This window comes from Manis javanica, chromosome 8, assembly GCF_040802235.1.
Source record: "Manis javanica isolate MJ-LG chromosome 8, MJ_LKY, whole genome shotgun sequence".
Taxonomy (NCBI): Eukaryota; Metazoa; Chordata; class Mammalia; order Pholidota; family Manidae; genus Manis; species Manis javanica.
Genome location: NC_133163.1, coordinates 106,760,900 through 106,788,081, shown reverse-complemented (window position 1 = coordinate 106,788,081; position 27,182 = coordinate 106,760,900). Strand labels below are relative to the sequence as shown.

At 35.6% G+C, this 27,182-nt stretch overlaps 1 protein-coding gene across 9 annotated transcripts in view; it reads right to left on the bottom strand.

The window, feature by feature from the left end:
* Positions 1 to 27,182, bottom strand: part of TCF12 (transcription factor 12) — a 440,339-nt gene that overhangs the window by 65,134 nt on the left and 348,023 nt on the right. For all 9 annotated transcript variants that reach the window (XM_037020957.2, XM_037020959.2, XM_037020962.2 and 6 more), the window contains 2 exons: positions 24,559 to 24,694; positions 20,721 to 20,773 (listed from right to left, as the gene is read on the bottom strand). In XM_037020957.2, coding sequence (XP_036876852.2) covers positions 20,721 to 20,773; positions 24,559 to 24,694 — 189 coding nt within the window. The remainder of the gene's footprint in view (positions 1 to 20,720; positions 20,774 to 24,558; positions 24,695 to 27,182) is intronic.

The following is a 27,182-nucleotide window of genomic DNA, read 5'->3' as shown; positions in this document are numbered from 1 at the left end:
TTCTTCTCAAGTGCACATGGATCATTCTCCAGAATAGACCACATACTAGCCCACAAAAAGAGCCTCAGTAAATTCCAAAACACTGAAATTCTACCAACTAATTTTTCAGACCACAAAGGTATAAAACTAGAAATAAATTCTACAAAGAAAACAAAAAGGCTCACAAACACATGGAGGCTTAACAACATGCTACTAAATAATCAATGGATCAATGAACAAATCAAAATAGAGATCAAGGAATATATAGAAACAAATGACAACAACAATACTAAGCCCCAACTTCTGTGGGATGCAGCAAAAGCAGTCTTAAGAGGTAAGTATATAGCGATCCAGGCACACTTGAAGAAGGAAGAACAATCCCAAATGAATAGTCTAACATCACAATTATTGAAACTGGAAAAAGAAGAACAAATGAGGCCTAAAGTCAGCAGAAGGAGGGACATAATAAAGATCAGAGAAGAAATAAACAAAATTGAGAAGAATAAAACAATAGCAAAAATCAATGAAACCAAGAGCTGGTTCTATGAGAAAATAAACAAAATAGATAAGCCTCTAGCCAAACTTATTAAGAGAAAAAACAGAATCAACACAAATCAACAGAATCAGAAACGAGAACGGAAAAATCATGACAGACTCCACAGAAATACAAAGAATTATTAAAGACTACTATGAAAACCTATATGCCAACAAGCTGGAAAACCTAGAAGAAACGGACAATTTCCTAGGAAAATACAACCTCCCAAGACTGACCAAAGAAGAAACACAAAAGTTAAACAAACCAATTACGAGCAAAGAAATTGAAACGGTAATCAAAAAACTACCCAAGAACAAAACCCGTGAGCTGGACGGATTTACCTTGGAATTTTATCAGACACACAGAGAAGACATAATAACCCATTCTCCTTAAAGTTTTCCAAAAAGTAGAAGAGGAGGGAATACTCCCAAACTCATTCTATGAAGCCAACATCACCCTAATAACAAAACCAGGCAAAGACCCCACCAAAAAAGAAAATTACAGACCAATATCCCTGATGAATGTAGATGCAAAAATACTCAATAAAATATCAGCAAACAGAATTCAACAGTATATCGAAAGGACCATACACCATGACCAAGTGGGATTCATCCCAGGGATGAAAGGATGGTACAACATTCGAAAATCCATCAACATCATCCACCACATCAACAAAAAGAAAGACAAAAACCACATGATCATCTCCATAGATGCTGAAAAAGCATTTGACAAATTCAATATCCATTCATGATAAAAACTCTCAGCAAAATGGGAATAGAGGGCAAATACCTCAACATAATAAAGGCCATATATGATAAACCCACAGCCAACATTATACTGAACAGAGAGAATCTGAAACCTTTTCCTCTGAGATCAGGAACTAGACAGGGATGCCCCCTCTCCCCACTGTGTTATTTAACATAGTACTGGAGGTCCTAGCCATGGCAATCAGGTAAAACAAAGAAATACAAGGAATCCAGATTGGTAAAGAAGAAGTTAAACTGTCACTATTTGCAGATGATATGATACTGTACATAAAACACCCTAAAGACTCCACTCCAAAACTACTAGAACTGATATCGGAATACAGCAAAGTTGCAGGATACAAAATTAACACACAGAAATCTGTAGCTTTCCTATACACTAACAATGAACCAATAGAAAGAGAAATCAGGAAAACAATTCCATTTACAATTACATCCAAAAGAATAAAATACCTAGGAATAAACCTAACCAAAGAAGTGTAAGACCTATACCCTGAAAACTACAAGTCACTCTTAAGAGAAATTAAAGGGAACACTAACAAATGGAAACTCATCCCATGCTCGTGGCTAGGAAGAATTAATATTGTCAAAATGGCCATCCTGCCCAAAGCAATATACAGATTTGATGCAATCCCTCTCAAATTACCAGCAACATTCTTCAATGAACTGGAGCAAATAATTCAAAAATTCATATGGAAACACCAAGACCCCCAATAGCCAAAGCAATCCTGGGAAAGAAGAATAAAGTATGGGGGATCTCACTCCCCAACTTCAAGCTCTACTACAAAGCCATAGTAATCAAGACAATTTGGTACTGGCACAAGAACAGAGCCACAGACCACTGGAACAGATTAGAGACTCCAGACATTAACCCAAACATATATGGTCAATTAATATTTGATAAAGGAGCCATGGACATACAATGGTGAAATGACAGTCTCTTCAACAGATGGTGCTGGCAAAACTGGACAGCTACATGTAGGAGAATGAAACTGGACCATTGTCTAACCCCATACACATAAGTAAATTCAAAATGGATCAGAGACCTGAATGTAAGTCATGAAACCATAGAACTCTTAGAAAAAAACATAGGCAAAACCTTTTAGACATAAACATGAGTGACCTCTTCTTGAACACATCTCCCCTGGTAAGGAAAACAACAGCAAAAATGAACAAGTGGGACTAATATTAAGCTGAAAAGCTTCTGTACAGCAAAAGACACCATCAATAGAACAAAAAGGAACCCTATAGTATGGGAGAATATATTTGAAAATGACAGATTCGATAAAGGCTTGATGTCCAAAATATATAAAGAGCTCACCCACCTCAACAAACAAAAAACAAACAATCCACTTAAAAAATGGGCAGAGGAACTGAGCAGTTCTCCAAAAAAGAAATACAGATGGCCAACAGACACATGAAAAGATGTTCCACATCATTAATTATCAGAGAAATGCAAATTAAAACTGCAATGAGATATCACCTCACACCAGTAAGGATGGCTATCATCCAAAAGACAAACAACAACAAATGTTGGCGAGGCTGTGGAGAAAGGGGAACCCTCCTACACTGCTGGTGGGAATGTAAGTTAGTTCAACCATTGTGGAAAGCAGTATGGAGGTGCCTCAAAATGCTCAAAATAAACTTACCATTTGACCCAGGAATTCTACTCATAGGAATTGACCCTAAGAACGCAGCACTCAAGTTTGAAAAAGACAGACGCACCCCTATGTTTATCGCAGCACTATTTACAATAGCCAAGAATTGGAAGCAACCTAAGTGTCCATCAGTAGATGATTGGATAAAGAAAATGTGGTACATATACACAGTGGAATATTATTCAGCCATAAGAAGAAAACAAATCCTACCATTTGCAGCAACATGGATGGAGCTAGAGGGTATTATGCTCAGTGAAATAAGCCAAGCGGAGAAAGAGAAATACCAAATGATTTCACTCATCTGCTGAGTATAAGAACAAAGAAAAAACTGAAAGAAGAAAACCGCAGCAGAATCACAGAACCCAAGAATGGACTAACAGGTACCAAAGGGAAAGGGACTGGGGAGGATGGGTGGGTAGGGAGGGATAAGGGGAGGAGACAAAGGGGGTATTAAGATTAGCATGCATAAAGGGGGGGTGGTGGGAGAAAGGGGAGGACTGTACAACACAGAGAAGACAAGTAGTGATTCTACAGCATTTTGCTATGCTGATGGACAGTGACTGTAAAGGGGTTTATAGGGGGGACCTGGTACAGGGGAGAGCCAGTAAACATAATGTTCTTCATGTAATTGTAGATTAATGATAACAAAAAAAAAAAAAAAGAAACGGGGATTACTCCCTGATAGGATAAAACTAACTGTAAATCAATGATTAATGCATGCTTTAAATATCCTCACTTTTGATCATTTAAAGGGTGTCAGATGATTAGGTATGTAAGTACATTTTTCTGATAATATTCCTTTCTTTTATTAAAAAAAAAAAAAAGCAGTTCCTGTGTGGTGACCTCCAATAAGTTCTTCACATGATGTGATAAAGGGCATATCAAAGTGTGGGCAAAGGGTCTGTCTGTGTTTATACAGAGGATCAAAGTCCAATTTGGCTACCCAGAAAACGAAATAAGATACGATATAAAGTAGTTCCAACGTCAACATACTCTGGAAGAGTCATTCCAGAAGATGATCATCAAAAAACTTCAACAAAGATCCTGGTGCTGTTGCAGTTGTATCTGCAGTCATCCCACTGGTTCGTGGACTTGCCATTGGAATGAAGAAGGAGATATGTAAGCTAGCCTGTGCATACAGTAAAACAACAAATTTGACTGGATCTATACTGTTGGAACTCAACCAAGAATTAGGAGAAGTGCAAGTTGCAGCGCTCCAAAATCTTGAGACTACAGACTATCTACTGTTAAAAGAACATATGGGATGTGAACAGTTTCCAGGAATGTGTTGTTTTAAATTGTCTGATTTTTCTCAAACCATTCAAATTCAGTTAGACAATATCCATCATATCGTAGATAAGTTTTCACAAATGCTTAGGGTGCCTAACTGGTTTTCTTGGTTTCACTGGAGATGGCTGGTAATTGTAGGTCTGCTTTGGTTATGTAGCTGTATTCCTATTATGTTAATGTGTGTGTGCAATTTAATTAGTAGTTTAAAACCTATACATGCTTAAGTTACTCTACAAGAAGATATGTCAAAGAAATAACCAATCTTCCCATGTTTTCTTCCGTCTGCTACTTCTATAGCTTTTCTTCTTCCTTCCTAATTACAACCCTTAAATAGAATTCATGCCTCATATCGAATTTACTGAGTATCATAATTCTTCCAAGTGGTAAAGATACCTCAAGACAAATGCTGGGCATAAAACCCACAGGGCATAAATCTGCAAAGAAGTAAAAAGCTATCCTTTTCAAACAATATGGCTCCTCTCTCACTTACCAACTTAACATTTCCCTGTATGGCCCCGGAAGATGACTGGTTAGCCAGAGATGGGTAAGATTCCTCAAGGGAGGAACAACCTAAGACAGGCACAGTCACAGGGGGGCCATCAGGTGAGAAATTGGGGATCAACAGAGGTGAGGCTTAGAACCTCACCCCCCCTGTTTTGAGAGAAATCTTCTGCATCCGTGGATGTTTTGTTGCCCTTGTCTAGCTTGGATTAATACTTAGCCTATAGGCACACACCTGATCATCTACATTTGCTTTCTTACAGCACTAAACTATGTTTTCTACCTTTATCTTGCATCTACCTACCACTTCAGCATTTTATTAAAAATAATAATAATAATAAGGGAGAAATGTGGGATTCACATATAAATCAAGTATAAAAATCAAACGAATATTCATATCTGACCTGATTGTTTATAGTTCATAATGCGTGATGAAAACCGAAAGTTTCTGTGATGACTGCCCTTGTACCATTCACTATGTAAGAACTTACTCAGTATGCAAGAATTTGTTCACCATGTAAGAACTTGTTCGCTGTGCTTCAGAAGATCGGAGACTGATGAGAATTAGGCTTGGGGTGGATTGATGATTGTGCATTGACTCCCCTGTACAGAATTTTATTGTTGTTAACTGTTAACAACCATTTGATCAATAAATATGAGAGATGTCCTCTCAAAAAAAAAAAAAAAAAAAAAAAGGCTCCAACATCCAATCAGACTATTAAATCAATTGGAGACCTCAAACCAACCATATCACAGAAAATAGAAGCAGACAATATGAATAGATTGTTTTCTCAAGAGTCAGGACCAGGCCAGTATAATTCCTTTGTAACTGTCAAAACTTAATGGAAACTCTAAAGCTTACTGAAATCTTTGGATAATTATTTCTCTGTGTAGAAATCCTTAGTATTTGTTTTACACTGTAGAATTTCTTTGTTCATGATAAGCAAGATCTACAGATTTCCTAGGAAGAGTAGTCCTTGATAACAGAATAGCTTTAGATTAGTTGCTTGCAGCCCAAGGAGGAGCTTGTGCCATAGGTAACACCTCTTAACAATACTTGGATAAACACCTCACAGCAAGTAGAATTAGAAACCATCAAGTTATTTAAATTAGCCAAATCTTCAAAAGGGCAGTCAAATTTTACCCCAGGTTGGTTAATTTTCAAATTTTCTGTTATTTTCAGCTGGCTTCCTTCTGGGCTTGGGCACTTTTTATGTTCAGGCCTACAAATAATTCTAATTATCATACTAATTTGTTCACTATTCATTATATTCAAAACTACTGATGTTTTGTGTGTCTTGCTGTTGCATGCAGATTTAGAATGTGAAAATTATGACAGCTGAAAGGATCGAAACAATCTACCAGACCTATCTACTGATGACTTTGAAAATTCAAATACAGACCTTATTCATTCCCCAAATACCTCTTTTGTTGGCTCAAATGCAGGTCACATAAAATACATTTGCCTGATGCTAAATAGCAATACTTTTTCTCCCCTTCCAAGGGACGTGATGGACCTGGAACAGACCACAGGTCACTCTGGTACTATGATGGATCTATGATCATAAAAGATTGATCACTGATGCTTTCCAGAAAGAAAGATCTCTATCAAAAGGGGGAAATGTAAATGTAGACAACATGGAGTTAGTATTGACAAAATAAAATAAAATACAATCGGGGCTTATTAAGGAAATAGGGTCTATGCCCTTCCTATTCTCTGAAACTGTTCTCAGAAGAATGTTAAACTTTGTATTTGGTCAACCTTTAAATATCCTGGACAAACATCTGCTGCCTGCAACACGGTGAAATTTTTGCCTAGTGAATAGCCTTACAAGTTATGTACAGCCGAATGTAGGTTATGATAGCTAAAGCCTATGGTAATTCTTTCAAAATGACTCATGAAAGCCCCCTTGGAGTTCCCCTTTTTTGCCTTTAAAAACCCTAAGCTCTTTCCCCTTTTTGGAGCATACATTTATATTCCCTTTTAAATCCACGTTCCCAGATTGCAATCCCTAAGACCCCAAATAAATTCAATTAACTGTTTTACAGCTTTGCTGGTTTTGGTTGACACCACTCAGGATTCCTTGCAGACCCTTGACAGAGGACAAGCAGCTAGTGTCTGGGGCCCTGGCCAGGATGGCAGGGTGGAAGTGGTGCCTATGAGGGAACAGCTTGAAGCCTTGGTAACCCTAGGTCCCGGGGTAAGTCCCCAAGGAACAACTAAGATTCCCATGGAAGTCCCTGGGCCAGCTAATTTGATCTACAAGTCTGATGGTTTTATGTTCAATATAGCATCATTTGGATAATAAAAGATTCTTGGCCATGTCCTTCAAATTAACATATATGCTTCTACAAAGATGGCTTTGTTATCATTTTAATTTCATAATTACAGCAAGCAACAAAGAGTTAAGGAGTCAATAGGGAACCATCTTAAAACTAAGGAGGCTGTGGCTCCTTCACTATTCTGTAATGAAGAAGTGGGGCCTATGATTTGCTTCTTTGTGCCTTTTGGTTGATAAATTCAGTAGATTAGTAAAATAGATTATTTTGTGGATTATAAACAAAAGTGGGTATAATGACTATAATGGTTGGAAAGCTTACAGGGTACATTAGGAGAATGAAGGGTAGAAAGCAGATAGTAATACCACAGTACCTTTACAGGTACTTGAGGATCTTGTACCTGTTTGTCTGCCCTAACAGTGGTTATTTCAGATTAAAATGACTCATATATAAGAAAGGTTCAAACTGTGTTACTACTGTTAAAATTGGAATAAAGATCATATGAACATAAGAATACAACCATCAAATGTAATATCTCACATGGAAAACCAAGCGCAGATCTTCCTAGTTCTAACCTAACAGAAAGACTATGTCTTTGTAGTGGGAAGAATTTTAGTGATCTTCGCCACTTTTGCTTTTCTAATGAAAAACTGGAGCTTTTCCCCCTTCCTGAAAAGCTTTTATTAAGTGTAAGCATGTTAAACGTTTTATTATATAGATGATTAAGATATACTTGTAGTTCTCTGTGAAGGATATGTTAATTTCAGACTATCCAGTATGTGGTTTACTCCTTCTCCGAGTCAAATGAGCATGGTCCACAAAGAAGAGCTATGGCTCTACTGCTAGTCATTTGAGTTTGTTCAGTTATTCAACAATTATTCACCAAACATCTGCTAGGCACCTACATTCTGCAGATAAAGCAATAAACAACATAAAGAAAACCCCTGACTTCTCAAATTTCTCCAGGGTAACTTAAAGACAGATAAAGAATAAGCAAGTTATAATATATCAGATAGTAATGTGTCACAGAGAAAAATACAGCAGGTTAAGGAGCAGGGGAGATGGAGACATGCTGGTATTTTATATAGGATGGTCACAAATGATCCCCAGTGCTAAAGTGGTAAGTAACCAAAGAGAAAAGTACATGAGAAAACTAGCATGTGGATACTAAGGAAGAAGAGAAAATTCAGGTCCTGAGGCAGGACAATGTTTGATATTTTTAAGGAGCAGTAAAGGGATCTGGCTAGAGGGGTAAATTATTAGAAGATAGAGACTAGGAGGTAGCAGGGACAGCAGGTCTTCAAAGCCATTTTAAGGACTTCGGTTTTACAGTTGTAAGAGATGCTGTTGGAGGATTCTGAGAAGAAGTACAGTATCATCTGACTGAGATTTTAAAAGGATATTCCTGTTTTTTTTTTTTTTAAAGAAGGGAAGGCAAACTGGAAGACCAGTTGGGAAGATGTTACCGTAACTGGGAAACAGCTAATGGGGCTTGGATAATGATGATAGAAATAGGTGGTGACAAATGGTCAAACACTTATTAAAGATAATTTTAGTATGGTAAGGTAACTACTATTTCACTTCTATGTCAATGAAAGTACAACATTTTTCCATTATGGAAAGGTTTACTGTATTCTAGTTTTCCATACTCTTTTGTCTTGGGACAAGCAGGACCCTACATTGTGAAACAGGTCAATCCTACTACACTGTAGAGTAATGGCTAAACTACCTGTAACTTACCATTTTTTGTAAATTTACTCTTATTATTGTGTGTATCTAGGAGTTAACTGCATAACTGAGGGGGGAAAATGGACAAGTAATTCAGTTTCTTATATAAAGAAATCAAGTTAACATATTTTTGATGATCTAACAGCAAGGTAGGAGGAAACTGAAGAGTGCTGCATGAAGCAGGGACTCATCAACAGATGATGTTCCCTATTATAGATAATATAAAATAATGGCTTCATGGTACTTACTTTTATAGTTTTAATTCAAAAAACATTTCCTGGATACTCTCCACTATGTGTCCAGAGGGCAACAATTACTCAACAGAAAAACATTTTAAAGTTATTTCTTTCCAAAGGTCTAAGTTATCTTTTAACTAGTAGCATCTTGAAGAGCGGGTACAAGTGTCCATGCTTTATTCATACTTAAAATCCCTAAAGCCTAAAAACTATCTTCATTCACAATAAGCACTTAATATATATTTACTTAATTTTAACAGAATGGATTCATATTTCTCTCACTAGAGATCTACTAGATGGAGCTCATTCTAGTAGGAAGGAGTTTCTAATTTTAATTCAAATTATTGGTTTTGAAATTTATAAATATCTTTGGTGATGTTGGAAAAGATAGTGATAACTTGATTTTAAATAATGTCAAGTTTTATGGTTTAAAAAATTTTTGAGCACAAGTCAGAAAACTTGGTAAGAGTTTTACTATTATTTCTTATTAAACAGATACCATAAAGCTAAAAAACAACTAAATAAGAACTATATTCACTTATATTTATATAGAGATGAACATTAAAAAAAACAATTTTCTAATCATGTGATGTAAGATTCTCTTAAATTTTATATGAGGCTTTTGTGTTTAGAGAGAGACAAGTCACATGTTTCAACATAATCTATTTCACAAGTCAGACTTGGGTGGGAACTGACTCTCAAACTGCTAGGAACTACCCTTTGCTTTGGGTTCTATGTGAAAAGTTGGACCAGAACAAAGGATAATGACTGGGTAAAAATTTACAAGTAAAAAATTATAGTAGGGCTGTTTATATTAAAGCCAGATTATTTAAATACTTTAAACCCACCTATTTCAAATAAACATCTATTCATGGGCTTACTTATGACATCATAAACTATACTACAGATTATTACCCAATGTGACATTAAATCCTAGAAAAATTATGACTCTGTAGCACCCACTTTAGATACTGAAGCTCTTCTGCTATTATAACTGGAACAAATCAAATAACAGTCCTGTTAAGTTTCTGTAAATATGATAAACTCTCGCCGTGCCTGGGCCTTAAGGAAATGATGAAGGAACTAATGAATATCATGAATATCAGGTAATGAATCTTAAAAAAAAAAACAGCAGGTAACAGGCCTGAAAATATTTCTTTCTCTGTTTTTCATAGGAAATACATTTATAAAGAAGGGGTAAGTGTAGTTTATCTCCTATAGGCATATACTTTTTTATTTTTTAAGCCTAATGTAGTGGTTGGCAAATTATGGCTGTGGGCCAAATCTGACCCACCACCTGATGTTACAAATAAAGTTTTATTGGAACACAGCCATGCTCATTCACTCTTTATCATCTGTACAGAAGTGACTGCTTTCACAATCCAATAGAGTTGAGTAATTGTGTGCTGAGTAGTTTTATGTCCCACAAAGCTGAACATATTTACTATATAACCCTTTACACCAAAGTTTGCTGACTCCTGGTCTAGCACATTGAGGAAGAACAGAAATCTAGGCTACAACAAAATAAGCAGGCTCTAGCAAATTTCCCAGAACTTAATTTCTAGAACCAAATCATTTTTTAGAACAAGTAGGATATTATAAATACATGAGATTATATATTTAAACAGTCACAGACAATGAAAAGACAAAAACTTTGAATGGTCAACACTTTAAACTTTATTTAAAATCTATTCAATGAATATAACATTGAATGTAAACATTGGAGAGAAAGAAATTATCCTGGGACTATCCTGGGACTAAATGCTTAGAAGTCTAACTATGAACTTATCTATATAGCCTTCATTATAGTCTTTGAAAAGTAGACATTATACAAGTACAATAAATGGCTTTTCAAATAAAATCATTACTAGTAAAAACAAAGGGAGTATCAGTGATGGCATATCTCATGTCAGCAAATTACTTAGGATGTCAATGCCTTCCCTAACTTAGAATGAAATTGAGTGCCCCAAATATCCTCATTGATAAATTTTGAATTTCTTGATTTATTTCTTCTTTCCTATAGTAGAAAAAATAATCCTCAATTGTATTAGAGAAAAAACAAAACAAAAAACCTTCACGGTTCTACTGATGCTGAATACCCTGTCAGTGGACTCGCACACAGTCTTTTACATCTGATTTGTAAAGCCCCCCAAACCTGAAATACCAGCAGCTGAAGAGCTGAGTTAAACCTTAAAAGTCAGCTCTGAAATTCAGCCAGGTTCTTTCTTCTTTAAAAAGAAAGAAAAGTCAGAAAATAACAAATATCACTATTGGTTGTATAACCATATCAGTACAAACAGTTGGATACACAGGACTCACTGGTTACTTTTCCTTCTGCTTTGTGACTTGAAATAAGACCAAAGACATTACTGGCTTGTCACAAAAATGAACATTTTAGAACTATGCATTAAAAAGTTTATTATCTACACTGATACAATTCTGACAGTGTTCTGAACAGTATTTACTGTCAGCAGAAACACAGTGGCTATTTATTCTTTTTAATGTATGAAGAAAATCTTTTATTTAATGACCAAACTGCTTATAAGTATGGAATGGATTATAGAACCACTCCCTTTATATACTAATATATTTCTGCTAATCTGACCTATACAAGGTCAGAGAAAGTATCCACCACTTTGGAAAATTTTATGGATGTAGCCTTCAAATAGGTACAGCTTATCTAATAGCCAGAAATAAGGAACTCTTTTAAGTACCTAGAGTTGTTGTGTGCCTTCTATGCTTGTCTGACAAAGGAGTTAAGCAAATAACCTATTCCAACTCATGTCTAAGAACAGGAGAGTTCATACATGAAGTTCAGCTGAAGGTGGTACTGTGTGTAAATACTGTTTCTTCCAGAATCACTAGGATTCTTGCTAGTCTTAAAGGCCTTGGATAATTGTCTATACACTCTGTTACCTTAGTTTCCTAGTGACTTCTGAAGGACACTTGGAGAGTTTTTTATTTGTTGCTAATCTTGCTATATTCATGGATAAACTGGAGGTAACAGTTTCTCTGTAGTTTTAACACTGGACCTTTTTCTCACTGGTTCAGACAGCCAGTAATCTTTTAAATGGGAGTTTTCCAAGTTAATTCATTTCTACCAGTCCCAGAAAGTTGTATTTGTCCTTTCCTATTAAAAAAAAATCTTCAGTTCATGCACCTCAGGATTTAGTATTCTGACTTCTTCTATTTAATATTCTAACTAATTCTTAGTGTGTACATAAAAATGCTAGATCACTGAAGATGGTTTAGTGGTCTTTGTGGTTTGGGAATACCTCAGAATATTTCCAATCACCTCGAGGTGACCCTCAAATTTCAAATTTAGTAGTAAAAATAATTTGAAAAAAATTCACATTAATTTAAAAAGGGACATTCCCAACAAACTAAAATCCCATAAAATTTTGGGGAGAAAGTGAAGCACCATTTCCTAGTCAATTACCAATTCAAAGGCTAGAAAACATTTCACCTGTTTGTATCAAAGCAAGAAAAGGTGGAATCTAAGCTGCTTTGGTTCACATCAGAAACTGTAGAGTTCTTTATGGGAGGAAGAGTTAGAAAAAAAATTTTCCTTGATGGCTGGGGTGGTAAAATACACTTTGAGAGTTTAACTAAAAAACAAACAAATTATCTGACAAACTGTAATAGCTTTTGTACTTAAATATATATATATATATATATATATATATATATATACTCAAAACAGAGGACAAAGTATAACAAGGTATTTGATTAAGAAATAAGTATATTGTCACCACCCTATATACAGAACTGTAAATCTGTTATATTCAAAACAAGTAAGATATACCATTTTGATACCATATAAAGAACTGATGTTCAGAAGATGTTTTCAAATGCTGCTGAACAAGAACATAACTAGGAATTTAAGTCGAAAGGGTATCTGGAATTTGTCTAGGTGGTTGGTTTCTGGTGATAAAAATCTTTATAAAGTGTCTTATGGGCTCAAAATTTCATGACTCAACTGTTCTTCTCTATTAATCAGTGATGTGTGCCTTGAGGAATGTGACGTGTTCCTTAAATGAATGTTGTGTCTTAACCAAGGCCAGTTCCCGCAACATAGTTATCTCCCCTATTGTGTTGTGCTGGGGAACGTTGCAGAAAGAGTTGTGCACTGAGATCACAATGAGCCAATGGTTGTATGCGTGAGATCACCAACTGTCCTTGGATGTATTTGTGTGACTAATAAACACAAGAGGTGCCCTCTCAGCACCACTCTTGAGCTGGTTATGCCTTGAGTCCCCTGGCCGGCCTACTAAGATCTTGGCAACTCATCGCGTCGCCTCCTCTATCTGTGGGTCGGAGACAGGGAGGAGGCCGACTGTGTTTTACTTCAGAATTCTGCATCTCTGTCATATTAAAAAAAAGGATCTATGTTTGAAAATACTAACACCAAGTTAAGAAATAAAGAATAAGAAAAAATAAACTTCCCTCCATATGAGATATACTTCAGAGGACCATAAAGATGTTCAATTGATGAAATTAAAAAAAAAAAGCATAGACTCTTGATAGTTTAAAAGACAAAAATAATTAGTATGAATTCTAGGCAGCAGAATTTGATTCAACAAAATTTCCTTCCTTTTTTTGGTAGGTTCATTTTCTGAAAAGGAGGCTTTCTGAACAGTAGCAGCTATCATTAATCACTATGACATTATACACCCAAGTGTATGAAACACAACTTTTTCTTTGATTATATTTGTCCTTATGTTTTCAAACTTTTCTTTGTTTTTCAGTGAAATTTGATGAAAATGAAACGCTTAAGTTCCTTTAAATTTCAGGCTGTAATGGTAGGAACTAAAAAAAAAAAAGCACGAAGATTTACTGAGTGTCTGTTATACACCAGGCACAGATGCCCTTACACTACTGACATTTGAGATAGGCATTATCATCTCCTTTAACAAATAGAAACTTGGCATTTAGAAAACTTAAAAGCAGTTTTTTCAAGGTTATAAATAAAAAGCAGCTGAGGCCAGATAAAAACCATCATCTGCTTGACTGGGAAGTCTGTGCTTTTCTACATCATCCTTTCAGATGGTCGTCGCCCCATGAAAAACAAAGCCATTTAAAAATAAACTTGATTAACAGAGATATAACATCCAGAATATATTGTTTTAAATTTAATATACTAAGTAAGATATTTTATGAGTAAACCAACATACATAACATGTTTTAACATTCAAAATAAATAGGTTGTAATCTTGCCTCTATGTGTGATTTTGGGTAAGTTACTTAGTATCTCTGAGTCTCAATTTCCTTAGTTGTAAGTAGAGGATATTAGTTATCTTACAGAGTTGTGTGGCAAATATTAAGATGATACAGATAATGGTTAATGCAGATTCTCACACATTCAAGTCCTGTGTCTCTAACAGAGTGACATTTAAGCTGTAAAGGATGTTAATAAATATACTGCAAATGTTTCCATTTTTTTCACAAATTACCAGGAAAAAAACTGCCCCTGATCCCTATCTAGTTCTTCAAACTTTCCTTTAATGTTGTATCTTAGTAAAAATCTCATATAGATGAAAAACAGCTGGTGTACATTCAAAGAACAAAAACTAAAGTTGGTAATTAGAGAAGGGAAAGGGAGGTTCAGGAACCCTAAAAAGGAATGAAAACACCTCGCAAAGTCAACGTATACCACCCATGCCTTGACAAAGACTCCAAGATAACCTTAACAATTAAATGCCTCCTATTACCTACTGGCCAGGATAATTTAGACCTTTTTCCTGGGTAGACCACTACGACAGTTTATCCCTTTTTATATCTGGACTGGTCTTATGTGTTTCCTAACCTTCCTCTGGAGTGGAAGAATGGGTCTGCTATAGGAAAAGTACAAAGGTTGTATTTGGCAAAGAATTGAGTAACGCTGTATTTTCTAGATGTGGCCTGAGCACATGTTTATTTTTTCACACGTCTATGCTTTTTACCTATCTGGTCTATTCTCTCTCTGCTCTAACAGAAGAACTGTTAGTCATCTTTCCAGACACAGCCCAGATGTAAACTTCTGAGGACACTACTATTTCCCAATGCAGGGTTATTAGTTCTACCTACCCTGTTTCCAGAGCACTTGGTATATACACCTTTAGTTGCCTTACTGCAATGTAATTAATTCATTGAATCCATGTTCATCTAAGTTCCCTGAGGCAATGATAGTGTGTATGTATGTCTGGATTCTCTCAGTGTTCATGCATCACTCTATTGTTGTTGCTATGTTTTGTCCAATATTTCAACTTGTCTAGAGAAGCAAGTGGAAAATTAAATGTACTTAAGAATACTACTTCTTCATCAGCAGGAAGAAAACTATGTCAACTATGCTTTCTGGTTATATATTGAGCACATCCGTTTTAAAACCATAGTATTTAGCATTGTAGACCCAAAAGGAACTTCAGATTTCCTACTCAAAAATTCTGAGGGGCTAACGGTCAAGTCTGGGGCAGTACAACCAACCAACCAATCAGTAAGTGAATCCAGGAGATATGAGCAGATCATTCTCAGGCCATCCTGGCCATACTGCTTTAATGATGTCAACACACCCATACTGGATCCACATCCACAGACAGACAAGTTAGCATTCATTTCCTGCATAGAGTACCAGTCTCTATTTCTGAGGAACAGAGGAGCTGAGGTTTGTAGTTATGATACCTAAATATGTATTATGCAAAAACCACATGATCATCTCCATAGATGTGGAAAAATCATTCGACAAAATTCAACATCCATTCATGATAAAAACTCTCAACAAAATGGGTATAGAGGCAAGTACTTCAACATAATAAAGGCCATATATGATAAACCCACAGCCAACATCATACTGAACAGCGAGAAGCTAAAAGCTTTTCCGCTAATATTGGGAACAAGACAAGGATACCCATTCTCCCCACTTTTATTCAACATAGTTCTGGAGGTCCTAGCCACGGCAATCAGACAACACAAAGAAATACAAGGCATCCAGATTGATAAGGAAGAAGCCAAACTGTCACTGTTTGCAGATGACATGATATTGTACATAAAAAACCCTAAAGAATCCACTCCAAAACTACTAGAACTAATATCTGAATTCAGCAATGTTGCAGGATACAAAATTAATACACAGAAATCTGTTGCATTCCTATACACTAATGACGAACTAGCAGAAAGAGAAATCAGGAAAACAATTCCATTCACAATTGCATCAAAAAGAATAAAATACCTAGGAATAAACCTAACCAAGGAAGTGAAAGACCTATACCCTGAAAACTACAGACTCTTAAGAGAAATTAAAGAAGACACTAATAAATGGATATTCATCCCATGCTCTTGGGTAGGAAGAATAAATATTGTCAAAATGGCCATCCTGCCTAAAGCAATCTATAGATTCAATGCAATCCCTATCAAAATACCAACAGCATTCTTCAACAAACTGGAACAAATAGTTCTAAAATTCATTTTGAACCAGAAAAGACCCTGAATAGCCAAAGCAATCCTGAAAAGGAAGAATAAAGCAGGGGGGATCTTGCTCCCCAACTTCAAGCTCTACTACAAAGCTACAGTAATTAAGACAATTTGGTACTGGCACAAGAACAGACCAACAGACCAGTGGAACAGAATAGAGTCCAGATGTTAACCCAAGCATATATAGTCAATTAATATATGATAAAGGAGCCATGGGTATACAAAGGGGAAATGACAACTGGTGTTGGCAAAACTGGACAGCTACATGTAAGAGAATGAAACTGGATTATTGTCTAACCCCATACACAAAAGTAAACTCAGAATGGATCAAAGACCTGAATGTAAGTCATGAAACCATAAAACTCTCAGAAAAAAACATAGGCAAAAATCTCTTGGACATAAACATGAGCAACTTCTTCATGAACATATCTCCCAGGCAAGGGAAACAAAAGCAAAAATGAACAAGTGGGATATATCAAACGAAAAAGCTTCTGTACAGCAAAGGACACCACCAATAGAACAAAAATGCATCCTACAGTATGGGAGAATATATTCATAAATTACATATCCAATAAGGGGTTGACATCCAAAATATATAAAGAACTCATGCACCTCAACAAACAAAAAGCACAGAAACAAAATGGGCAGAGGATCTGAACAGACACTTCTCAAAGAAGAAATTCAGATGGCCAACAGACACATGAAAAGATGCTCCACATCGCTAATCATCAGACAAATGCAAATTAAAACCACAATGAGATATCACCTCACACCAGTTAGGATGGCTACCATCCAAAAGACAAACAACAACAAATGTTGGTGAGGATGTGGAGAAAGGGGAACCCTCCTACACTGCTGGTGGGAATGTAAATTAGTTCAACCACTGTGGAAAGCAGTATGGACTTCCTCAAAAAACTAAAAATAGAAATACCATTTGACCCAGGAATTCCGTCCTAGGAATTTACTCTAAGAATGCAGGAGCCCAGTTTTAAAAAGACATATGCACCCCTATGTTTATGCACCAATATGTTTAGCACTATTTACAATAGCCAAGAAATGGAAGAATGTAAGTGTCTATTAGTAGATGAATGGATAAAGAAGATGTGGTACATATGCACAATGGAATATTATTCGGCCATAAGAAGAAAACAAATCCTACCATTTGCAACAACATGGATGGAGCTAGAGGGTTTTATGCTCAGTGAAACAAGCCAGGCGAAGAAAGACAAGTATCAAATGATTTCACTCATCTGCAGAGTCTAATAAGAAAGCAAAAACTGAAGGAACAAAACAGCAGCAGACTCACAGAACCCAAGAATGGACTAACAAGGGAAAGGGACTGGGGAGGATTGGTGGGAAGGGAGGGATAAGGGGGTAAAAGGAGCATTATGATTAGCACATATAATGTGTGTGTGGGGGGCACAGGGAAGACAGTATAACACAGAGAAGACAAGTAGTGATTCTATAGCATCTAACTATGCTGATGGACAGTGATGGGGTATGTGGTGGGGACTTGATAATGGGCAGAGTCTGGTAACCATAATGTTGGTCATGTAATTATACGTTAATGGTAGCAAAAAATAATTATCATAATAATGACTTTCAAAAAATATGTATTACGGTTCACAAAAAGAAAAGGCCTCTAAACAATGCTCTCTGGTCAGATTATGTAAACTACCAATGCTCTGCATGTTAAGTAATTCTGCCGCTTTGTTTTTGGTGGTGGTAGGATACTGGCATACTCTGTATTTCTGAATACAGGTAGGAAACCTAGCTTTCACTGTTGATTTAGTAAAGGTAACATGTATTTTATAGGTGATTAAAGACAGGTTGGACTAAGCAGCAAACTGAAATCTGAGATGTTACCATCAAGTTTCTACTTTAGTTTGACAAGTGTGATATTCAAGTGATCGTGAAATAAAATATAGTCCATTTTCATTCTTATACCATTAAAAAAAATTCACATTTTTAAGGGTCTATAAATTACATATATTTTATTAAGTAAAAGCATTCAAATAGAAAAACATAACTTTAAATTTCCATTTGTTTTAGACACTAAAAACATAAATGGTCTAACCCAGAAGTGTTCTTGGAAGTTTATTATTTTGGCATTATTTATCAAAGTATCTGTTTTTAAAGGTAAAAAATTTTTTCTTTAAAAAACTTGATATTTCAAAATAGCATTTCATCTAAAACATAATTAAACTGCATTATTTACATCTTTAATATACAGTATGTTTAAATACTATTTTCAGCACAGTTTCAAAGTAATACAATCATGTTTGATGCTGAAATACAGAATTGAAAATACTGAATTCCACTCTGTTCTGTACAAAAATCTAATAAATCTCAAATTAGACAGCTGGTAATATAATATATAAGTGGGGTTGGCTTGTGAAATTTCCTAAAGGTTCTCAAAGAATTCGGTGGCTTTCCCATGCTGTGAGTCTTGTGCTAAACAACTGAGCCGATAGAGAACTACCTCCAAGCAGGGAATGCTGTTATGCCTAGGACTGTAAGGGGCACTGGTGACCTTCAGTGTCTATTCTTTTTCCAGGTTCTTCTGTCCACTTTGCCCTTTTGTTTTAAAAAATCAAAGAACTATGAAGCACTGAAAATACATTATTAAAATTAATGTCAGTCTAAGAAGAAATGACATGAATTTTTCATTTACTAATGTGTTTTTTTCCACCTGTGTAGTTGTGCTAAGTATTAATATGTAATTTAACTTCTATTACACTTATAGAATTAGAGCAATAAATTAAAAGAAATTTGCTGTTACATGTTTTAGCAGTTCTGTCAGTTTTAAATATGATTTCTGTTAATCTAGCAAAAATCATCTGATATACTGAACCACCTACCCTTGCACAGCACACAACTGTTAAAATGTAAATTGCCCAACTATTTTTAGCTGCTGCTGAAAAAAAATTCCTGTCTTCGGGAATAATGATTTGTGGCATTGTGTTCATTTTGTTTATCAAGCAGCTATTCAGCCTCCAGTGGGTCCAAGTGCTTATGCAAGCAAAAGCTTTTAAGAATGCCTGCAGCTGCAATCCAACCTTCCAGGTAGGTAGGCTGCAGGTTCCGAGCACAGCTGCCCTAGGCTGCATAAAATTGAGACCCATCTGGAACTGCGTGTCACAGAGGATTTCAGATGTGAGTTTTCATGTATCACATGGAAGAGAAGGCAGGGGAAGAACATAGGAAAGAAGGCAGGCAAACAACCAAAAAGATGGTATCTCTTCTTCAGCCTTAACAAGAAATAAAAGCCCAGAACATGCTGCTCCTTCTGGATTACGACTTGCCAAACAGGATATTCCATTCAGTGTATACTTCGATGAGCTGTGACTCACCCGGCAGCACCTGCGCCCCTGTGTTAAGTACTGCCAAATAAAAGCCCAACATTCATTTACACAACAAAGAGATGTACCCTACAAGGGGCCTCAATCCAAAAGCCCCACTCCCCATTTGTTCTAAGGAAAGGGAAGAGGAAAAGTTTTCCCTTCTCACACCAAGGATTTTTAAATTGCAGGTGGATTTATGATGTAGGTTCATGTATAAATACTTTTACTGTTTTAAAGAATAAAGTATGTTTAACAGCACAAACACCCCTACAGCATTAGATTATCATGGCTCTTAATGACTATTCACCAAACCCTTCCAACCTCCTTCATGAGAGCTCTATTCTCAAAGGATACATTTTTGAGCAAAGAGGGATCAACAAACTAGTTGCTTGAAAGCTTTCCTGATGCTAGGCTGAAGTTAGGAAAAGCTTAATGAAGGCTTTAAAATCCCCAAGGGCTTTACAATGAACATCTGACTTGGTGATTTATGCATATTAATAACCTCAGACCTACTGAGGCAAGCTGAGCTGAACATGTCCTTCGAATCTTAATGTCTTTAGCTCCACTGGGATTATTACAAATGTAAATTTCTAAGATTCTCAGCTATTAATCTCTGTCTGTCCTCCTGCTCAGGAACATAATGACTAATTAAACATCAAAAGACCTGTACAGGAGATCTTTTTTGACAGCTACTGGCCTACTCTTCTTCCCAAGAGGGGAATTCAAATGACAGGGACAGGGAGTAAGAGCATATGAGTAAGCTACAAATCACTGCAGAGAAATCTAAAAACCTAACATTAAATGAGGATTTATCTCAATCAATGACTCCATTAAGCAGTGAACAGTTACTATGTGAAGTGAGCCTACTGACACCAATCGAATATATCCTTTTAGCCAGCAAATACTGAATACTTGAAATGGGTTTATTTACCACGAAGACAAAAAAAATGGGTACTTACAGAAGAAGGCAAACCAGGGGGCACCTTCCTGACTTTCTTTGCTTGCAAAGTATCTGCACATAGAAAATGTGTATTTCATCAGCATTTAAATTAGAAAAGACCAGACTTCAAATGAACAATGAAGAATTTTTTCCTCCTATGCCTTTCTCATTTTCCAGTATTTAGGAGTAAGGGAATATAGGAATAGGGGTCTCATTCTTTCTAAATGGTTCCAGTACAAAACATGTTCTCCTAATGAAGTGATACATCCTGAAATACATTTTTCAGAAGCAATGTTTATGGAGAGTAAAACGAATAAAAAGTAAGGAAAACAAGAAAGAAAATAACACAGCAATAAGCATGTGTGAAGAAAGGGAATTAACATTTTCAAGTAACTATTATGGGCGAAGCTCCCGTTGAGGCATTTTATATCATTTATCTCGGTTTCATTTGCGAAGGGGCAACAGGTGCAACACGTCATTTAAATAACAGGACTCCTTAGAGACTCAAATTTAGTGTCCACATCAGATGAAGAGTTGGACTTAAAAGTATGGTAAAAACTAATGCCATGCTACAACTCAGTGTATTAAAAACTTAAAATAAAACTTAACAAATGAAAAGTTAAGATTATAATGTCAGACAGATGCTACATTAACTATTATATATAGGCACTGTCATATACAATGTCATCCAATATTCTACAAGGACATTTACTTTAAAAACATGGATAAAACTCTAACGTTAGCACTAATTATTGTACGATTTATCTTTGGATGTTAATATTTATTTCCAAGAAATAACTAGATGAAGTCTATTTCTTCTTAAGATAAGTTTTTTATTATTGTATAGAACATGAGGATTTTCATATGCCTATACAGCCTCACTTGGTAATTTAACTTTACTTATCTGTAAAATTTAAAATTTAAAGCTCTTTGACTTATTTATTGTGAAAAAAAAAAAGGTAGTAGGTGCACCTTTCCAATCTTACACTAACCATGGATCAAATTCAGGTTTTTTCAGAGTTCACTAGTAAGAAGAAAGAACAGGTAAGGTGATGTAAAGTACAATATTTTAAACTGTAAAAATGACAAGTATGGTATTCTCCTGGGTCACAAATGATACAACATAGTAAGACATGCAGTTTAAGAAAAAATTTAGATTTCCCCCCCCCATTTAGATTGGGGTTGGGAATCTTTACAGTGAATATCACAGAAGGCTGTAAAACTAAAAAAGCAACTTTCTAAGTACCAAGTGGAAAAATTTCATACAATGAAAAGGGGAAAAACATTCATTAGTACAAGTCCCTACCCCAATAGGCACACTATATTTCCTTAAAACAAAAGTGCCAGAGATAATAATATATATATTTCCTTAAAACAAAAGTGCCAGCATCTGGCACATTGTATTTCTGAAACTTAGAGGCAAAATTTTTGTTCTTTGTGAAGCTTTTCTAGAACCCAGCTCTTCACAACTAGTAACAGTATCCCTTAGCAAAAGCTACATACATGCTATGCCAAGAGAGTCGATTAAATTGCCTATCAGTTTGGAGTCCATCACTATTCTGTGACAATACTCATAGAAGATGTTGCTATTTAGAGTTTAGGACAGCTCTTCCCTGCCATGTGAATAGAAATTTTTCTTTTTTCTTTTTAGCTCAACATTAGCTGCCAGTATACAATTACAAGGTAATGTCAGATTTAAAATCATGATTTTAGAAGTCACAGTTCACTTTTGGGATAAAGCGTAATAGTTATCCTGAGTAAGCTGGCTGGATTAAAATTTCAGCTCATCATACAGCAGTTGTGTGAGCTTAGGCAAGTTACTTAACCTCTTTGAGCTTCAGTTACCTAAGATGTAAAATGGGAATAATACCTCCTGGAGTTACTGCAATAAAGATAATACATGAAAGATGCTCAGGGTAGTGCCTAACACAGAGTGACACTTAATAAATTTTAGCCATCATTATTAGGTTTACATTAAAATCTGTGACAAATTGATTTTAAATTGATAGATACTGTTTTGCAGAATGTTGATTTCCTAAAGCATCTAAATAGCTTGAGAAGATGCTGAGACTGGCACACATGATATCTGAAGTCCTTCAACTCGAAGATTTTATGAATAATTACAATGTCAAGAAACAATGGCCATGACTGAAAAATAACAATGAGAAATGGAATAATAATCCACTAAATGGTATTTAACCAGGATACTGCCCAGATACTAAGCTTCGGCTAAGTTACTTAGCTTCTGGGTTCTTGATTCCTCAGTTGTAACATGAGGTTAATATTACAACCTCAAGAAGTTTTTGTAAAGATGCAGTATGTACAGCACACTACCTGGCATGGAGGAGATAGTTAATATCATCTATCATTACAATCAAAATAAAAATGAAGATATAAGCTTTAATTTTTTAGAAAACTTGAGTTTTTATCAAATCTATCTCTACCTTCTGTAGTTATTTCAATAGCTCATTTTCTCCTTGAACTTAACAGTATATTGTATATTAGTAATAGTACATTGGTCTACATTAGTGCTTTTTATCACAGTAAGTGCACATACACTAACAATATTTTTCTAGAGTGACACTGATACATCTAGACTCAAATGAATCTTCCTATTCTGATCAACTCATTTGGTGGGAAAGTGGAGATGGAGAAAAGACACTTTACAATTTATCATTTCTTAAATAACAAAAAGTATACTGGTCTAAATCACCTGGGCTCTAACACTATATATACTACATCACCCATTATAATGAGAGGTGAGCACATCTAATCAGAGCTCTTTATGCTAACTAAATGTGAACATTCATTGTTGTGTCATTTTATACCTTCAAGCATACTCTAGATCGAGAGACTAGGGCTATTTCACCAAAATAGTAGTTTGACAGAAGGTAGATATATAAATTGCAGACAGTCAACAAATATTTGTGAAGTAAGTAACTATGAAATATTTTCTTTTGGTGGACTGTATTTATTTTAGAAGCTGGCCTATTGTTAATATAAACATGCTACAACTTTGATTTTCTTGTGCAAAAGATTCTTTGGTAGGAATCACCAAAAATCCCCACATTTACACACTGATTGGGTAAGGTGTCAGAGTACACCTGAAGGTTGCTGTAAGCAGCAATAACAATATGGACTGACCTGGTTAGGCTATGTATGAGACATAAAAGAAGGAAGATAAAGAAAATAAGGGTTGAGTGCTTAATAGGCAATGAATTTCCTTCTAAGGCAATGTTTTGGAATAGATAGAGATGATGGTTGCAGAGCACTGTGAATGTAGTAAATGTCACTGAATTGTACTGTAATATGGTTAATTTTATTAGTTATATTAATTTTACCTGTTTTTTAAAAAGTGGGGAGTAGAAGCAATTAATATGCAAATATTGACCTTGGGAGTCAACAAGTCTTTCATCTTTTCCTAGGTAAACTACCTACTAATTATATGAATGCATCCTCTTTTGAGCCTCAGTTTTATGTTAAATCTAGTATTAAGCCACAGACTAGCAGGGCTGCTATACTGATGAGGTAAGAATGTATACAAAACCCCTCTGTAAACCATTAAGCATCATATAGACTTCAGTAAAAAGTTAGATGTTAGTATTAGCACACCACATTTTAACTTTGAGAGGAAGAACTGGTCCCATTTCCCATTATTTAATTCTTCTTATACTGATGACTAGAGTATTAAATTATTTATTAACTATCCAATAGATATATTTTATGCATATGCTAAAAAATCAACATGACACCAAAGAAAGCAAATTTCTTCTAATTAAAAGAACAGTCAGAAGTATAGACTAAGAGGAAGAAAAAGAAACATTTGCAGGATGGGACTGGTTGTGCAATAAACTTACCAAGTGCTGCAGAGTCATGGAGTGGCCTTCGTCGGGAACTGCTGGCAGAGAATGAGTAGTATGGTGTCCCGGGTTTTCCTGAAGATGATAGCTGTGCTGGGCTTCCAAGCCCTAGATCTTGCCTCAGAAGACTAGACTGTAAACCAAGGCCAAAGAAACAAGTTATCTTCCCACTGATACCAATCAAACCTGAGAATGTCATCACTTCTGAGTTATAATACCTTCACCAATGCCTTGAATTTAGGGAGTATCCAAAAAGTATTTATTTGATTTCTATGTTCTCTTTTTCCTCACCCTCGTGTTCCTGGCTTCCTAGTAATCATGTAAATCCATATAATTTAAGGGTTGAAAAGACACTTTAATTACTATATGGTTCCATTCTTTAATCATCAAGAATACTTCTACAAAATGGCTTGAATGCTTTCATACCACACAATTCTGTTTTTCTTCTTTCTTTTTTTGGATAGCTCTCACTGTTTGAAGAATGCCAATATTTTCAAGACTAGCCATTCCTGTTTTCTTCAACTGTGTCTCATGACATGGGTTTCAATGTCCTCCTCCTCATCCCTGACATAGAACTCTGGATTTATTTTCAGTTTTGTCAAAGTTTCTTGTAAAATGGAATGGAAGACAATGTCCCAGATGTGGCCTGATTAGTGCAGTTGTTTTCAACAGTACATTTAAACAACCCATTTGTGCTAGCTTAGACTAAAAGGATCAGAGTGAACACACCCTGTTACTCTACTGCATATGCGCCAGTGTACTGTATATTTTACACTTATGCATAAGAGTCACTTATGCATGACTCTACTGCATAAGTCATGGCCCTCCAGAGGTGCCCTTGTTCAGTTTGTGTTTTTTGGTCACAAGTATACAAGTTAATTACCATTTATCTCTGATAAAATTAATATTGTTATTTTGATCCATAATGATTACCCTATTCCTATTTTTTATAGATTCTGTCAACAAATGCATTTTGCTAGCCTTTCTAGTATCTGGGCATTTAAAGTGTGATTTTAAAAAACAAAACCTCAGAATGACATGGCTGAGAGCCAAAGGTATGCTATTTACAAGATTGTGTCAATTGTTTTCACTGAAATCCAGTGTTTCAGCAGGCCTAACCTACCAACCCAGTGACCTCATCGTAAAACACATGACATTATTTTGTTTCCAAACTTTCTGGTAGCTGAGGGAAAAAAGATCTGAACTGGAAAGGGTGTTGGATACACTTGAGAGGATGCTCTCAAGTGAAAAGAGCTGTGACTGTCCTGATACATTAACATCTTCCTAATCAGTATTTAATACCATTTTTGCCATCCACCTACTCTTAGTTGTTCTTTCAGCCACTTACTATCATAAAGGTGCTGAGAAATAAACTTCAGCTCTGGTCAGAAAGAATCAGTAAAACTTTGTAACAGTAGTCTTGCCTCCATTCTAATAATCAAGAAAAACTGACTCAGTTTATTATGCTATTTACTGATTTTTGAATAATTTTTGTTATGTCTCAGGTTAAACAAAAAATGAGGTAGAATTCACATAAACCATTTAAAGTTTCCTATTAGTGACATTTAGTACATTCATAATAGTATGTAATAATCACCATCTAATTCCAGAAACTGTTCATCACTTCAAAAGGAAATCCTGAACCCATTAAAAAGCCACTTCCAGTCCTCCCCTACTCCAGCATCTGACAACCGCTAGTTTGCTTTTGTCTCTACAGATTTACCTATTCTGAATATTTCATATAAATGGAATCATACAATATGTGACCTTTTGTGTCTGGTTTCTTTCACTTAGCATGATGTTTTATGATGAACTTAGCATAAAGTTCATCTGCATTGTCACATGTATCAGTACTTTATTCCTTTTTCAGGCTAATAATTTTCCCTTATATGGCTATATACTTGACCCTTGAACAGAAACAGGTTTGAGTCACATGGGTCCACTTAAATTTGAAATTTTTTCAATAAATATATTGGAAACTATTTCAGAGATTTACAACAATTTGAAAAAACATTTTCCTCTCTCAGGCTTAGTTTATTGTAAGAATACAGTATATAATACATATACAAAATAAATGTAATCAATTGTTTATATTATTGGTAAGGCTTCTGGCCAATAGTAGGCTATCAGTTGCTAAGTTTTTGGGGAGTCAAAAGTTATATGATTTTCAACCGTATGGGGGGTTGGACCTCTAACCCCCTCCATTGTTTGAAGGTCAAATGTTCTATTAATTTGTTTATCCATTCATTCATTGATGGCGCACTTTGGTTGTTCCCAGCTTTGAACTAATGTGAACAGTGTTGCTATGGACATTCACATACAAGTATGTGTGTAGTTGTTTTAAAGTCTTCGGGGTATATACTTAGAGGTAGAATTACTGGGCTACGTGGTAATTCTGTGTTTAACTTTTTGAGGAACTGCCGAACTGTATTCCACACATGCTGCAACATTTTACATTCTGACCAGCAAATTATGAGAAATACAATTTCTCTGCATCCGTGTCAACACTTGTTACTTTCTGTTCAGTTAGAGCCTCATGGGTATGAAGTGGTATCTTATTGTGGTTTTGATTTACATTTCCCTAATGACAAATGATGTTGAGTACTTTTCAAAGGCTTGAT